This window comes from Verticillium dahliae, genomic scaffold, assembly GCF_000150675.1.
Source record: "Verticillium dahliae VdLs.17 supercont1.1 genomic scaffold, whole genome shotgun sequence".
Taxonomy (NCBI): Eukaryota; Fungi; Ascomycota; class Sordariomycetes; order Glomerellales; family Plectosphaerellaceae; genus Verticillium; species Verticillium dahliae.
The window spans coordinates 1,722,000-1,736,293 of NW_009276921.1; the positions used below are offsets into that span (position 1 = coordinate 1,722,000).

Consider the following 14,294-nt stretch of genomic DNA (forward strand, 5'->3'; position numbering starts at 1 on the left):
GCCGTTGACATCTAGCGATGTGGCACTTTGATGGAGATCCGACATGACGTCTTTCATAATTCTGATACCGCATAAGTGGTAGGTCGCCCGCGATGTGGTGTCCGGAATCGCGTATTCGTAAATGTTATCACAATGTTGCCGGACTGCTGGTACATATGAATCAAAATACACATTGTTCGAAAAGTGCCCCTACAGCTAGATTAGCAACAGCCACGAGAACCAGGTGATGGCAGAAAACTAACCTTGCCTGCCTGTATCAACTCCAACTCCGCTCTTCGTGGATTTTGTATCTCGCCTGCGTCGACACGCTTTTGGAATTTGGCCAGCTTTTTGACAAGACCGAAGGCATTGGCGAATTGGCCCTGCAGCATATTCACGACAAGGCCAACAGTGACCGAGAATCCCCGGTCGGAAACTTTTCCTACATCGGCATCTCGCGTTTGCTGCACCCAGCTGTCGGACTTCGCAGCGGCGATTGGGTGCGGTCCACTGACAGGAATCGCGGCGTGCTCGAGTTCTACTGGTGTTAGAAGGATCTGATTTGCCACCTTGAATTCAGTGTACGACGTCAACTTACCGTCCAGGAAGAACCGAGCTATTTCTAGTAGGTCATCTGCCCCATGAAGAGTCACAATGGGCAATCCGCATGTCTTGCCCTTGGTAGCATCTGCAATTGGTAAGGCTCCAAGGTCTTCCTTGAGTAGTTGACCAGCAAGTTCGTCATCGGTCATATCCAGAGGGTGCCAGATCGACGTAGCGACCTCTAGGTAAAAACTACGAAGCTCAGGAGCGACCAGACTTCCATACAAATAAGCTTGGGCGAAGAGACGTTTCGCCATGCTTTCAGCATCCCGCTCGTAAACAACCAGGGATAACGAATAGGTGAAGTGTACGAAACAAAGCCAGTCCAGCGGAGAAGTTGGGATCTCACCCTCCAAAATTGCTTGAAGAGTGGCAAGTCCAGTTGTCCCGACGGTATGGCAGTCGAGGAATTGCAATCGATTGACGAGGGGGTTGTGTGACATGTGTCGCAGCTTTTGCATTGATGAGGTGATGTGTGTTTGCAAAGTCTCCCAGGCCGAAGTAATCAGTGCGTGGGGATTCGTCAGTGGCTGCGTTTTGCTACTCTCTGGTACCTGGATATATGTCTCGGACTTGAAAGAGTTCGCGAGAACCGTCGGTACTGCCGCAGTGTCCGGAACGGTTGTGATGGTTCCTGTGGAACAATAATCTGTGCTGCTTCCATCCGGAAGGACAGGCGGTATGGTGTCAGCAAGGGGAGATTCGGCCGGGAGCTCTGATATAGTCTCATGCAGCTGCACGCTATCGAAGCAACTTCGCCGGCTTGCATTGGAACCGCCTCTTGACAGAAAGCCGCCGTCGGAGGTGGGTGAGGTCAAGTCGGTCTCAAAACCCGACCCTACTGTCCAGGCCCCGCTGAATGCTGAAATTGGTGAAATGACGTGGCTTCCAAAACTCGCATTTGATCTCAGCGATGAGCTTGGGGATAGCTTTTTCCCCTTGTTTTGTAGATCCAGCCTGCTACGTCTGTAATGTGCAAGGTCGTATGTGGTCAGCTGCAATGCCGGTCGATCGGACATCTTGGAGTGATCGTTCTCCACCGTAGCGGTGCCGGGAGCGCCAGTAAGGAGGTTGAAATCCCAATCGGACAAGGGGCTAGGTATGGATGAGATCATGCAGTCCAGGGCCGCAGCCTGTGTTGGGTGGTCCGTTGCCGGTAAGACGTTAGTCGAAGCTGGGTCAAGCAGAGGGGATGCATTTTGGGGAGCCCGGGTTGCTGAAATTTCGACAGAATCAATCTCAACGATCTCGGTAGCGCATGACAGCTCGATCTGTTGGGGTCGAACGTGCAAGGAGCCATAGCTCGGGGGCGGGAGGTCGGTGGTGGCGACGAGATCGAGGTCGGCAGCGCCCTCCTTCCTAGACTTGTGGCCAATGGTCGAGAAGAAGTTCTTCGCGATCTTGAGTATTTTGCGACGTTTCCCGGGGTGACCAAGGCACCGCTTGCACTTGCCATCTGTGAATTTCTCTGGCTTCTCGCATTCATAGCACCAGTATTCTCCAGTGGACAGAAGGTCGCAGGTGTAGAGGTGCTTCAACATCAGCTCATGATTCGGAAACCGTTTCCTGCAGCGAAGCAGAGGGCATTCGAGTTTCTCAATCGGCGACATCTTTTCGCAAGCATTTCGCTGAATGGCGGCCCACACGATGAACCTATGTACAGCACACTCATCGTGAGGTGTTTGACGAGTGCTTTTGCGTATTGCCAGGTAAGTATTTCTCGGGCAAGTTTTAAAAGTGACACCGCAACTTACACACATGACGCCCTCGAGCCCGGCTCGAGCGAAGACGTTGAGCTTGAGCTTGTCGTAGAACATGAATCCCTTCTGGAGCGGCTCAGGCTAAGGCGGGGGGAAGACGTCAAGGCTCGTAAGGCTGAGGGGTTCCAGATGCGCGGATGAGCGTCGTCACCTAGTGGCGAGACGGGCTTCTTCGCAGCCATGATCAGATTGAGCAATGCCGACCAAAGAACATTCGACAATGCAAGAAATGAAATACGACCAATCCGCCACCCATGTTGAGTTTTATTCTGCTGGATGCTCGGAGGTTGGCGGCGGAGTGAAGACGGGTTGAGGGGTTCCCTCCCTCGCGGTCCATTGTCATGTCCTAGATCCCGGTTTGTAGGACTCGGCGCGCCGTAGGACTTGTTGTGACGGCGGCCTGCCTGCTACTGGGGTCAGATCTGGCTGCCTCCCCGGCACATGCAACGTATGGGGCTTGGTCAGAGCCAGCATACTCAGCCTGCATTGATTGGCGGGTAAGCAGTGGAAAGGCCGTTAAGCAGGTACCAAAGTGCTCTGTACGGTAGCTACCTAGGTAGGTACTTGTACGCACCGCATGTAATTCAATGATGCAGTCGAATGGTCGACATAACGGCATGCAGTTTGCTCGTGTGTCGAGATACAGATTCTTTCAACCTTGCAGGAGCACTAATTTGACCACAATCCGACGGAATGGTTTCGATGAGCGAGGCTGGTGATGACAAATTTCTCTGGCTACTGGTATCCTTTTTGGGGGGTTGCGACTCGGCACGTACATGTACATGTACTTCCCTTGTCCATCAATAACAGGCCTTCAGACAGGCACGGTTTTCGGCCAATGGCGATCCACAAGCTGCCTGGTAAGGCGCACTGGCGGCTGTGATTATGCCTTGGTCTGAGCGGAAGTCACCACGCTTTGGAGCCAGTTGATGTAATCGGTCACCTGGTCTGCCATTATTTGTTAGGGACAAGAACAGACATCACGTTCAGCCTTGGTTCAGGCCGGACGGTGAAGCCCACAAGTCTCGACTCGACAGAAGTCATTTGTGGGGATTGTGACATAGCGACATAGCCAGAGGACCGTGAAGGCGAACCGACTAATTGAACACCATTGATAGATAGGTGGCTGGGATGCGATGGCCATCAGTCATCCTGATAAACAGGAGCGTACCCATTGGTTCCGTCGATCAGTTCGAGGGCGTTGTCGTACCCAAAAGGCGTAAACAATGGTTTACAGATAGTGAAACTTCTTTTCTCATTGCTGACGATGGCAGTACATACCACGCTCAAGAACAAGTATAGGTACCTACCTTACCTAGGCACAGCGGGACACGGTGGACGAGGGAGTTGCGGCACACGGGCTCAATATCTTGAAGCATGGGAAACAACGACGGGCCTTGCACCCGTCGCAGTCTGTCTGTCGCTACATCCATGACGAACGACGTGAGAGAAAGGAAGGGGCAGCAAGCGGGGTAACCAGTCGAACCTTACCTCAACAGAAGGTGAGGACGTCATTCTGCGATGTTATGCTTTTCACTCAAACAATGCTTCATGAAAATGATGTGGCCACCTGAAGACATTGTATTTAATGTATGAAGTCTACAAGAAGAATCTTCTCCTCTGGCGCCGCGATGGACGAAGCATGTTCTCCGGCGATGTGACTTCCAACTTGCCGATTCGTCCATCAGAAGAACGGCTCCGCGCGTCATCTCGTCACTTCTCCGACCATAACCCAAGACATTGACGATGTACTGTTGCCTACGAATCGGCCTTAAGCAACCTTGCTTCTACCCATACATCCGGACTGACTCGTTACGATCAGCATGCCGCAGGCCATCCCCGACTCACCGCTTGCGTCGACTTTTCATGGCCAACCATCGTCCCGATGGATGGGAGCGCTTTGCAGTACCTCGAGCAATCAAGGCCAGAGTGTACCGTCAGACCGGAACCCCACGGGACTGCCAGTCATGCGATCAACGCCATTCGAGCAAAACTAGCCCTTACGGGCCCATCTGGACTTCTATCACTTCCTTTATCAACGAATGCAACCGCCAGCTAGACGCCATGTCGAAATCCCAAGGTGACAGACAGACAGCCCGGCGCGCTAGCCGTCCAACCGTACGTCCCTGTCGTTGCTGGTTAGGATGTCCAGAGCTGTACCATGTAAATTCGTCCCCCACGGCCACGTCTCGCTGACATTCGAGTTTTCCTCATCGCAGGTCAAGCAGCGTCATCGCGGATTCGATGGCGCGATACCCACTGGGCGATCTTGAGGATGCACCCCCAGCATGTCCACCATTTCCCCTCCCCACGTCCCTGTCTTCTCCAATTGAACGTGCGATCACGACGAAGGTTCGAAAGGACAGTCCCCCTCTTCCCTGCGACGGCAGATCCTGCGATCACCGTGGGTCCGCTGAGCCCTCCGCTGACGAAACCCCCATTCGATGTGACGCCGATACGTCGCTCCTGTCTATTGCAGGTGTCCAAATGTGTCCAGCGTTTCATGTTGGCCCTTTGGACTTGTCGCTAAAGCAGGCAAAGCCTTCTGGTCTGCTTGTCTGGGCGTCTCGGATTTGGAGCTTCTCCTGCAGTGTCGCACGGAAGCACCCAATCAGGCGTAACCGCTCAAGACCCAACAAGGGAAGGCCTGTGCCGCTGGTCTGGACCAACGCCCAACATCGCAACTTTTCTACTAGTCCTCAGCGGGCTGCGGCGCCAGTCGGCATCACCATCTTGATCCAGCAACGTGGGCAAGCCCAGGGCGGTCGTTTGGGCACGCTACCGTCAGCTGCTCTGTAGCGTCAGGTCCAGAATCTGGACTCGGAACAGCGGCTGGGGACGACTCCAAAACGGAGCTGACGCTTCGTTAGTTGTTAGCAAAAGGACAGTTTTGTTTATGAAAGCGGAGGCGCAGGTTGAGCTGATCACTCTGACCCCTTGAACCTGTCACAGACCCTTGGCTCCCCCCCGGCATCACGGACCCAGGCTACTGATCATGAGAGACTGGATGACCAACAAGGATGTGCTCGTTGGCCCAGCGCCCAAATGATCAATGCCCAAGAGGCTGGCTTTATGGCGTGTGATATGCCATCCCATCGGTTCACCGGAATGCGCTCGTCGTGCGACCTACGAACGTACATCCAACGTTGTTATCGTGCAATGGCTGGTCCACAGCCAATACTAGCCCCTACCACTTCAACACACCACGCACGCGAGCCTGCCAACCGAGCCACCAACGATACCATCTACGCACTCGGCAGCAAACTTAACGATCGGAGGATACAAAAGCAAGATATGGGAACCCTGTGCGTCCACTTCTCGAATATCTGATTCGCAGGCCACAGACATCTCTGTGCGGCAGGTCCCACCCCTCCACATTTATCAATCCCCATCTATACCCCCTGACGCTCAGCTGTTGGCTCCAAAAGATCCTCATACACAGGGTTAACAAGCCATGGCGGAGAAACTTTAAAACGTCATTGGCCTATGCAGACATCCCCACGGTCCCCTATCGAGCCACAAGCAGACCCTTATTAGGATTCTGCAAGATGCCCGGTGCGGATTTGGTCTGGCGCCTTCGCCCGCCAGTGTTTTTGCATCTGATCACTCCTGTGGAAACAGACGAGAGGCGATCTCATGGGAGGACGGTTATTTGTTCGGCCCTTGTTGGTTATTTGCTCTGCCCGGCAGGGGTGAGATCACACTAGATAGGGATCAAGCCGAAAACACAGCTCCACCACCAAAATCAGCTGTGGCTGCTATGTACCTGTCCTCGTCTCATGTACCTACCTTCAAGTCAGGCGTAGTGGCCACGAACGAATGGTCTTGAGCAGCTCTTCGTGCGTATCTGCTGTGAAGGAGACGATAGGACCCTCGGTGACGGCCTCGGTGACGGCCGGCGAGTCTGTCGGTGAGTCTATCGGTGAAGGAGGCATCGGAGAGGCTTCTTTTAACGATAAAATGAGGCGTTGGCGATGTCTGGAGGGCTCAAAATAGGCGTATTTGGTGGTGTTGTTGCATTTGAGGGTGTTGGCAACTGCAGAGCCTTAGGGGGCTGCAGAGCCTTAGGGGGCTGCAGAGCCTTAGGGGGCTGCCTGCGTTGCTTTGTCAGCTGGTTATAGCTGGTCTTCAGCTTGGAATTCATGGAGAGACTTGAGTATACAAGAGACGAGGATAGGTACATAGTTGCCACAGCTAATTTTGGTGGTGGAGCTGTGTTTGTGGCTTGCCCCCTGTCTAGTGTGATTTCACCCCTGCCTGGGAGAGCAAATAACCAACAAGGGCCAAACAAATAACCGTCCTCATCTCATGGGGTCAGATCGTTTCGTATCTTGGTTTGAAGGAGTCGTTTCTGGTTCGCCATCAACACATCACCGTACATAAGGGTGGGCAGTGTCCGGCCCCATTTACTTCGTCGCTTGTTCGCTCTCTATTGTCTTGCCAGGCGATATTTCGCCTCCATTTCGATATTTCGCCTCCATTTTGGCCTTTGCTACCATTTCACTTCGTTCGCAGATCTATTTCGGCACACCCTAATCAAGTCAACGCTTTTGACGCATTGCAATTTTTTTTTCCCTACCAGTTTTGGATTTAGGTTTTATACAGCCACCCGGTACTTCATCTTCCTCGGTGCATACATGTACATCTAGACCACATCCCCTGGCCGACGCCCAGGCACCTGATCCTTCCCGAACCCTGACTCAACAGTTCCTTGTCGAATCGGATAAGGAAAAAAAAAAGGATCTTCCTGCCCATCCAGCACGGGAGGCAATACTTCAGCTCAAGATCCCTCGTCGTTGGCTAGCCGGTCCTGGTCTGGATTTCTTCTTCGCCGTCTAGACTCATCTCAACTACTTCACGTGGTTACCCTCAGTCGGGTAGGCTCAACCACAGCCGAAGTGGCACAGAGAAACCATGGAAGCATCACAGTACACAGGGGTCAGAGAGTTGGATCTCAGCAACTGGCATGCGAATGCTGTTGCTGATAAACTCAACCATGCCGTCCCTGCCATCAAATCCAGTGCAGGTGAGAGAGCTCCTGATTGTCTTTTGTTCATGTCTCCTCCATCCTGTTACGTAGTCGCTCGACGATTGCCGCCGTGGTCCAGGTTTCGATGGCTCAATCTTGGACGGAATTCATGCTTCTTTTATCTTCATGGCGAGGATGTCTCAACCTGACTCTGACCTCGTCGCAGCCTTCCTCTCCTTTCTGCGCGCCAATCTGGCCCTTGACCCTATCACCATCTCACACACAAATACTCCAGTTCTGCAGCCCGCGGCGAATTATTCGCCTCCGCCGTCCCCTTCCTCCCAGGCTTCTGATCCACCCCTGACGCCTCTCGACGACATCCCAGACCTTTCTCTTGAGATCCTCTCACACCCAGCAGACAAGGCTCAAGCACTGAAACTCGTCTCCGAATCGATCGTCGAGCAGCGCCAGAAGACTGCCCTGTCTCTCATCCTCCATCCCCTGAGTATCGCTGCTGTCGTCGCAGCCGTCGCCGTTGTTCATCATCAAACCCGAAGTGTCTATCAAAACGTCGGCCTCACCCACTCCATTGCAATCATCACGATCTTTCTTCTCACGTGTCTCGCCGTCATCCACTACCTTACCCTCCCTTACGCAAGTCTTGCTTCTTCCATCTCGCCATCCTACCTGCACCCCACAGCTCCCTCGCCCCTCCGCGCTGGCACTACAACGGCAGCCAGTGCATGTGACGAGGACTTTCTCCTCGCCGCGCGCTCCGGTTCCACCATAATTGCCGCTGTTGTACTACGTCTTGAACCGAAACAATCCCTCGCTCTCTCTGCTGGCGGATTTTCCGTCACCGGACCCCCTTCTGGCGGCAAGAAGCGCAGCAAGGGAAGCAGTGGCAACGCCGGACCGCTGCGTGGTGGCAAAGGTGTCATTCGCGCGTGGACAACGGGTCGAAAATGGCGCGGCTGTGGTGTCGGTGCTGATTTGCTGCACGAGGCAGTTCGTGTGACACGGGAACGTTGCGGGCGCGACGCTGAGGTTGGCTTTGCGCTGGAGCATGTGCACAGCAAGATGGTCCTCCCCGAGCTGTTCAATGTGGCAGCCCGGAAGCAGGAACGGCGAGCTGCAATGGCACTGGAGAGGGTTATTGGGGATTGGGAGGCAGCCAGGCGACGAAAGTGAGCCAGCGACTGACGGCGACGAGTTTCTGGGAGGAACTTATGGTTCTGCAAATATGCTGCGTATAATGGGGGTCGGTGTTCTGAAAAAATCACCACTCCGGTGTCGAGTACAGGGAGAAGGTCTGTCGTGGTGGAACTTGTGCCCTCTGCCCTCGTGTTCTTACTCTTGTCCACTCTTTCTTTTGGTGGAGCTGTTTCTTCACTTCTCATCGATACCCCTCGTTTATAGCGTACGTTAGCAAGCTGTTACGACAGTTTTGGTTATTTCGATGATATTTTCTTCTCAGTTAGAAGGTCCTTCGCAGCCTAAACAGCAAATATATGAACAAGGCAACTTGTTCCAGCAAAAGATGTAAAACAGGATACGCCGTGACATTCTGACCATTCCAGCCCTACAAGATGATCAGACTCCTGGTCCAGGCTGTGAAAGTGATCAAAAGCTTCTATGCCACGGCTCACTCCTGACTGGGGCCGAATCGTTTCGTGATCATGTATCAATGACAGCCCGTTACCTTTTCTTCGTTGGGCTGGACTCTGTGTTCGTGCCCGGATCAAACCCATAGAGGGGCTGTCCGAAGCGTCGGACGGTGAAAAGAACCTAATCCAAGGGGGTGAGTTAGGCAGTCTCCTGGAAGATGTACCGAGGCTAGTATCAACCTACATCCTGGACCGTGATGGTCTTGGCCTTTCTATACTCGGCATATTGGATACAATCATAAATGATCTAGCAAATGTTACTGACACAGCGGTCACTAAGGGTACGGTTCATCGCGATGCCTCGCATATGGGAACGTACCAGCTTCAGCCTAGCTACCAAGACCTCACGAATCTGTGCAAAATCAGCTACTTCTCTGAAGAAATTTTACCTCAATGCAGGTGGCACTCACGTCGTCGTATATAGTTCCGGAGATGAACTTGACCCCTCCGCGGCGAGCTAGACGTCTGTGCCGTGGCGATTAGTGAGAAAAATAGATATTGGACGGAAATTAGAAGGCCCCTGCCGCTTTCCTCTGCGCCTTGCAGGCAGGTCACCACATGTCACAAAAGGAACAGAAGTCCACCGACAATGTGGGCAAGGCGTCTAGGAGAGTCTGAGAGGCAAGGGCGTCCAGCAACGTGCCTACTACCCAGCGCGAGAGCGAAGTAAGAGACTTACCGAATGTCCGGCTTAGCTGAAATGAGATAAACCGAGTCAGCTTTCTGCAGTGCCTAGTGTGATTCGCGCTCGAAACTCGTGTACGTACTGATGCCGCGGATGGCGTCCTTCTTTATCTTCCTATGAGCCACTATCAGAAACGGCATCGACACAGGTACACGAGCGAGACTCCAGGTATAGAAGAACTTACCGCGTGCGTTGAGGACCGTCGAAGTAAGACTTGCCCCTTCCTACCCCCGCTGGTCCACCTTTCTGAGTGACGCTAGGAAATGGCATGGCGCTGCCTGGAGCCACCGATGAGGGTGTGTTTACCGACGTGGGCTGTACTTGAGTAGTCTGTGAGTGGTTGGGGGAAGATGTCGTGAGAGCAACAATAGTAGTGAACGTCGCTAAGATGGTGTAAGGACTTGACGTTGGCGACAGAGGGAGCAGTCGAGACCGAAGTAGCCGTTTGATAAAAGGCAAAGGGACGTAGTGTACGTGTGTGCAGGAAGTACTACCTACCTAGGTACCTACCTAAGGTAGGTAGGTAGAGACGGAGGCAGCCGCGACGATGGTGGATAGCTAAAGTAATTCCTACCGTTTCTGCCTATGCGTCTCATGATGGTTGTTTGCAGGGAACTTGTCAGATTCCTGGGCACAAGGCCTGAGCTGCAACCTGCAGGTTCTAGGCATGGCGGGCAAAGGATGCAGATACAACTATCCTCGACAAGGTTCTTCCCGCCTATCGTCAGGGCAGTGGGTTTATGATTCACCAGTCGCCATGTCGCACATTGTGCCATATAGCGTGAACTACGGCCTTCACGCAGCCTGGTCAAGCCGCCAAGCCCGAAAACAAACGCTCGGAACATGGCAAGCGGAAGTGTATTAGTTAAAATGTGGTACTGATAGGCTCGGCAAGGACCCTGCCAGCGCCAAGACCAATCGAAGTTAAATGTTCTGAAGCGACTGAACGGTCCGTCTCTATTAACGCCTTAACCAATGGCATGCATACTAATCCAACTCAATCGAGCACGTAAAAATCATGACTTACGCCTCAGAGATGAACGTGGCCTCGCTGAACAGCTGGCCCTCCTCTGAGATTTCCTCGTCGCCAATCTTCAGCTTGAGTGTGAGCTTCTTCTCCTGGGGAGAATACTGCCGTGCTTGTTAGCTAGACGCCCGTATTCGACATGCAAATCCGATTCGCGAAGCTGCTTACCTGGTAGATATATGGCTTGGTTCCCGCAGCACCTGCGACGATCCTCTTGACAAACGCAGGCACCTCAGCCATGACGTCGACCCTGTCGAGACGCTGGCCCAGATCGCCCTCGATAACAGCCTCCACTGCTTTGCCGTCCTTCGTCTTACCAGACCAGGTGAACTTGATCGCCTCAGGCTCGGGCCACTCGCTCTCCGAGTCCGTCTTGGTCCTGGTGTGCGCGACGGTGCTGTCGACACCGCCAATGATAATCTCACCGTCCTTGGCAATACCGCCAATAGTGACCGTGGTGGTGCCATACGAAGGCGGGGTGACGAACTGCATGAGGACGGCCGAGTAGGTGGGGGTCTGGAAGTCGGCAAAAGTCCAACGCGCCGCGGCGTGGTGCGGCTTCATGCCCTGAAGTGCGAACGAGTAGAAGGCCTTGCCGGTGAAGTCGATGGGGCCATCAGGGGTGGTGATGGTGCCCTCGGCAGCGCACCTCGGCCAGAAGGCGTGGCGCATGGAGCCCCAAGGGTTTTCGAGGTCAGTGCCGTACAAGGTGTTGCCAGTCTTGCCGGCAACGAACCCAGGCGCCTTGCGAGTGATCTTGAGGTTGACGATGGATCGCTGATCGTTCAAGCTCTTGATCGTGTAGTTTGTGCCGTCCTCCGAGAGATCGAGTGCGCAGTCATCGGCGTAGAAGCTGGCCTTGTCCTCGCTGAAGCCGTGGTTGCTCAGCTGCGTAGAGCACCAAAGGTGGGGCTTGGAGCCATCGAGGTAGAAGATCTTCGAGTTGAACTGGACAGTGGTGTGGATGCCACTGAGAAAGTCAGCACAATATTCATTCTGAGACGCTTCAGTCATGGACGCACGCGACATTGCTGTAGATGACTTGGGCGAGAGCGAGGTGCTTTCCATCGTCCGACATCAAGTAGAAGCTCTGAGTCTCGACGGACGTAGAGTCCATAGCCTTCCACTTCAGGTCGTCCCGGGTGAGCTCGGTATGGCTGGTCTCCTTTGCCTCCTCAGCGACGGTCCTGATGGCTGTAGGGCCATAGATAGGCTCCTGAGTGCCCGCGACATCGGCGAGCCTGGTCATGCGGTCAGCCTAGGGTGAATCTCGAAGCAAAGGGCTGCTGGGAGTGTACTTTTGCTTGGCCCAGTTGAACATAATGATGGATGGGCGTAAAGGGTGGCCTGGGGGGATGGATGGAGATACGGAGCAAGAAGAAAGTATTATCCTGTGAACAAGCTTTAAAGTACTGGGTTGCAGTGGATATCCGTGTTACTCTAGAATAAGAGGCTGGAGGGAAGATTTGTTGAACGGAACACCGGGTGACCGCTCCTTGACGTTTGTGGAGGGGTCGTTCAGTGATGGGGAGATATGGGCGATAATGCACAAGGTGTGGCGCACGAAACCAGAAGTCCCGTCATAGTGGAGCCCATCGTCGATTCGGCAGCAGTCACTGGCCGAATTCGTACGCGCCAATGCCTAGCACCCGAGCTTGACCCGGACCCGCCGAGGTGCTGTGCTTCAGGGGAATGAATGTGTGGCTAGTGCCACCTGGGGGGGCGCGCGGTCGCGAGGTGCCAAAATTTCCAAGCACATCAACCACCTGTTGCCGACCTATCGATCGTCACCCACGCCATCAACAACCAGCGATTGGAGTACCGCCGCCACAATGTCAAAGGTTGCGAGAGATCAGCTCGTGAAGCTGATTGTTGGTGCCGGCCAGGCCAGTCCCAGCCCCCCCGTTGGTCCGGCGCTGGGTAGCAAGGGTGTCAAATCGATGGATTTCTGTAAGGTGAGCTACTACTGAACGCTGGTTGAGCTTGGATCGAACACCGTCAACAACAGCCCCAGGCTCGCTGACTGCTTTTATCTCGTAGGAGTTCAATGCGCGTACACAACACATCAATACCGGAACACCGCTGCCCTGCAGGGTCATTGTTCGCGGAGACCGATCGTTCCACTTTGACATTCGCACACCACAGACCTCGTGGCTGCTTCTGAACGCAGCCGAAGTCGAGGTCGGGCAGAAGGGTCGGAGGAAAGGCGCCAGCAACCCCGGCCACCAGACGGTCGGCACCGTCAGCCTGAAGCACATTTACGAGATCGCAAAGATCAAGCAAACCGAACCGCGTCTATCGGGTCTCAGCACGAGGGGTCTTTGCCGAGCCATCATCTACCAGGCGAGGTCGATTGGCGTCAATGTTGTACCATGAGGAGAACGGATTTCTTGCAATGACAGCAACATGAGCCGGCGCAAAGCAGAGAAGGAGGAGAGCCATGGGGAGGATGTTCGTCTGTATACCATCGGGCTGGCACGAGATGATGTGCCGCTGTATAACATTGAAAGGCGCAGTGTGTTTGTCGCAGGGTTTTGGGGGCGATATAGGCGAACGATTTGGAACTTGAAATCAACGATCTCCAGCAAAAGGGACTACGTCGCAATTGTCGTGACTGATGCTATCTGGAGCGCACCACCAAAGTCCAGACCTTCGCTCGCAGCTGAGACCGAAGGCGTCGTTCGGGAGATGTTCGGGAGCGGGTTCACCTGGCCGCGTATCAACCTTCCAGAGCCACAACGCTTGCAGATAGTGTTCCATGACAACTTATTCTCACGTCTCACATGATAGACACCCGGTGTGTTATCATGCAATGCGAAGTCCATTTTGTTAGCAAGCTAGGTGAATTATATAACACATCGTATGTCCGATACTTATCCTGAAGCCTGACTAAACTTCCTTGCCGTACCTAGGATAAGGCATGCTTATTGTGTTTCGGAGTGGGCAATGGCCAACTCGCCGCATGCGCATGTTGGCCATCAAGCAAACGAGGGAGGTCAATGGATTGGAATGTAGTGGAATGGCGGGGGCCGGGCGGCGTCATGCAGAAGAACATTCCAAGGTGGACCCTGGCTGTCACCAGCAGCACCTCAGTTGGACACATGGAAATGCCGTTCGCGCCAACGTGGGCGTTTTCGTCAGGCACCGAAAGTGGCTGCCACGCCGAACACAGCAGCAGTGCGAGATTCTGCCCCAAGCGTTTACGTCAGGGGTCGTAATCGTGAGGAGACCTATGAATGTTAAGAGCCGCAGCCCAACACCACTAGGGTCTTGGAATTTTCCATTAGTGCAATAGAAGTGGCAGGCAACGATGCCCCTGGCTCACATGCAAGTCAGCTTGCCTCGCTTGCAGACGGTGTTAGGACATGACTGGCTTGCCTCATTCGAGTCCAGGTCGATGCACTGCAACAGCTGAAGAGGGAGGGAAGAAAATTGTTTCCTTGTCGAGTTTTTTTGTTCGTCTTGCAAGGTCATTCGCCTCTTTTTTTTAAAAAAAAAAAAAAAAAAAAAAAAATTTGCCCCTCAGAAGGCGTTTGCCTCCAGCAGGCTCTGTACGTACAACAAGAGTCATCGGCGTTCTGGATATGCAATCGGATGGACCTTT

The 14,294-nt window shown here is 53.7% G+C and overlaps 6 protein-coding genes across 6 annotated transcripts in view; 2 read left to right on the top strand and 4 right to left on the bottom strand.

Annotated features, from left to right (window-relative positions):
- Window positions 1–2,611, bottom strand: part of VDAG_00520 (uncharacterized protein) — a gene marked incomplete at its 3' end in the record, with an annotated part of 3,089 nt that extends 478 nt beyond the window's left edge. Inside the window, exons 1-3 of the mRNA XM_009651897.1 lie at window positions 2,337–2,611; window positions 578–2,274; window positions 243–517 (exon numbers count right to left, since the gene is read on the bottom strand). Of these exons, the coding sequence (XP_009650192.1) occupies window positions 243–517; window positions 578–2,274; window positions 2,337–2,524 (2,160 nt within the window). The 5' untranslated portion in view covers window positions 2,525–2,611. The remainder of the gene's footprint in view (window positions 1–242; window positions 518–577; window positions 2,275–2,336) is intronic.
- A 2,862-nt stretch (window positions 2,612–5,473) lies between these two features.
- VDAG_00521 (uncharacterized protein) lies at window positions 5,474–6,390 on the bottom strand. Its single transcript, XM_009651898.1, has 2 exons — window positions 6,132–6,390; window positions 5,474–6,073 (listed from the first exon to the last, which is right to left on the bottom strand). The coding sequence occupies exon 2, from the start codon at window positions 5,718–5,720 to the stop codon at window positions 5,538–5,540; it is 183 nt and encodes a 60-aa protein (XP_009650193.1). The 5' UTR covers window positions 5,721–6,073; window positions 6,132–6,390; the 3' UTR covers window positions 5,474–5,537.
- A 1,116-nt stretch (window positions 6,391–7,506) lies between these two features.
- On the top strand, window positions 7,507–8,502 carry VDAG_00522 (uncharacterized protein; the record flags this gene model as incomplete). Its single annotated transcript, XM_009651899.1, has 1 exon — window positions 7,507–8,502. The coding sequence occupies one exon, from the start codon at window positions 7,507–7,509 to the stop codon at window positions 8,500–8,502; it is 996 nt and encodes a 331-aa protein (XP_009650194.1).
- A 507-nt stretch (window positions 8,503–9,009) lies between these two features.
- VDAG_00523 (uncharacterized protein) lies at window positions 9,010–9,933 on the bottom strand (the record flags this gene model as incomplete). Its single annotated transcript, XM_009651900.1, has 6 exons — window positions 9,010–9,099; window positions 9,163–9,225; window positions 9,298–9,330; window positions 9,389–9,435; window positions 9,746–9,777; window positions 9,848–9,933. 6 exons carry the CDS (start codon window positions 9,931–9,933, stop codon window positions 9,010–9,012), a joined length of 351 nt encoding a protein of 116 aa, XP_009650195.1.
- Window positions 9,934–10,631: 698 nt separating this feature from the next.
- On the bottom strand, window positions 10,632–12,209 carry VDAG_00524 (survival factor 1; the record flags this gene model as incomplete). The annotated part of the gene is made up of 5 exons (XM_009651901.1): window positions 11,989–12,209; window positions 11,713–11,931; window positions 10,859–11,660; window positions 10,691–10,794; window positions 10,632–10,650 (listed from the first exon to the last, which is right to left on the bottom strand). The coding sequence occupies exons 1-5, from the start codon at window positions 12,009–12,011 to the stop codon at window positions 10,632–10,634; spliced, it is 1,167 nt and encodes a 388-aa protein (XP_009650196.1). The 5' UTR covers window positions 12,012–12,209.
- Window positions 12,210–12,522: 313 nt separating this feature from the next.
- VDAG_00525 (50S ribosomal protein L11) lies at window positions 12,523–13,066 on the top strand (the record flags this gene model as incomplete). The annotated part of the gene is made up of 2 exons (XM_009651902.1): window positions 12,523–12,645; window positions 12,731–13,066. 2 exons carry the CDS (start codon window positions 12,523–12,525, stop codon window positions 13,064–13,066), a joined length of 459 nt encoding a protein of 152 aa, XP_009650197.1.
- Between the last annotated feature and the right edge of the window lie 1,228 nt (window positions 13,067–14,294).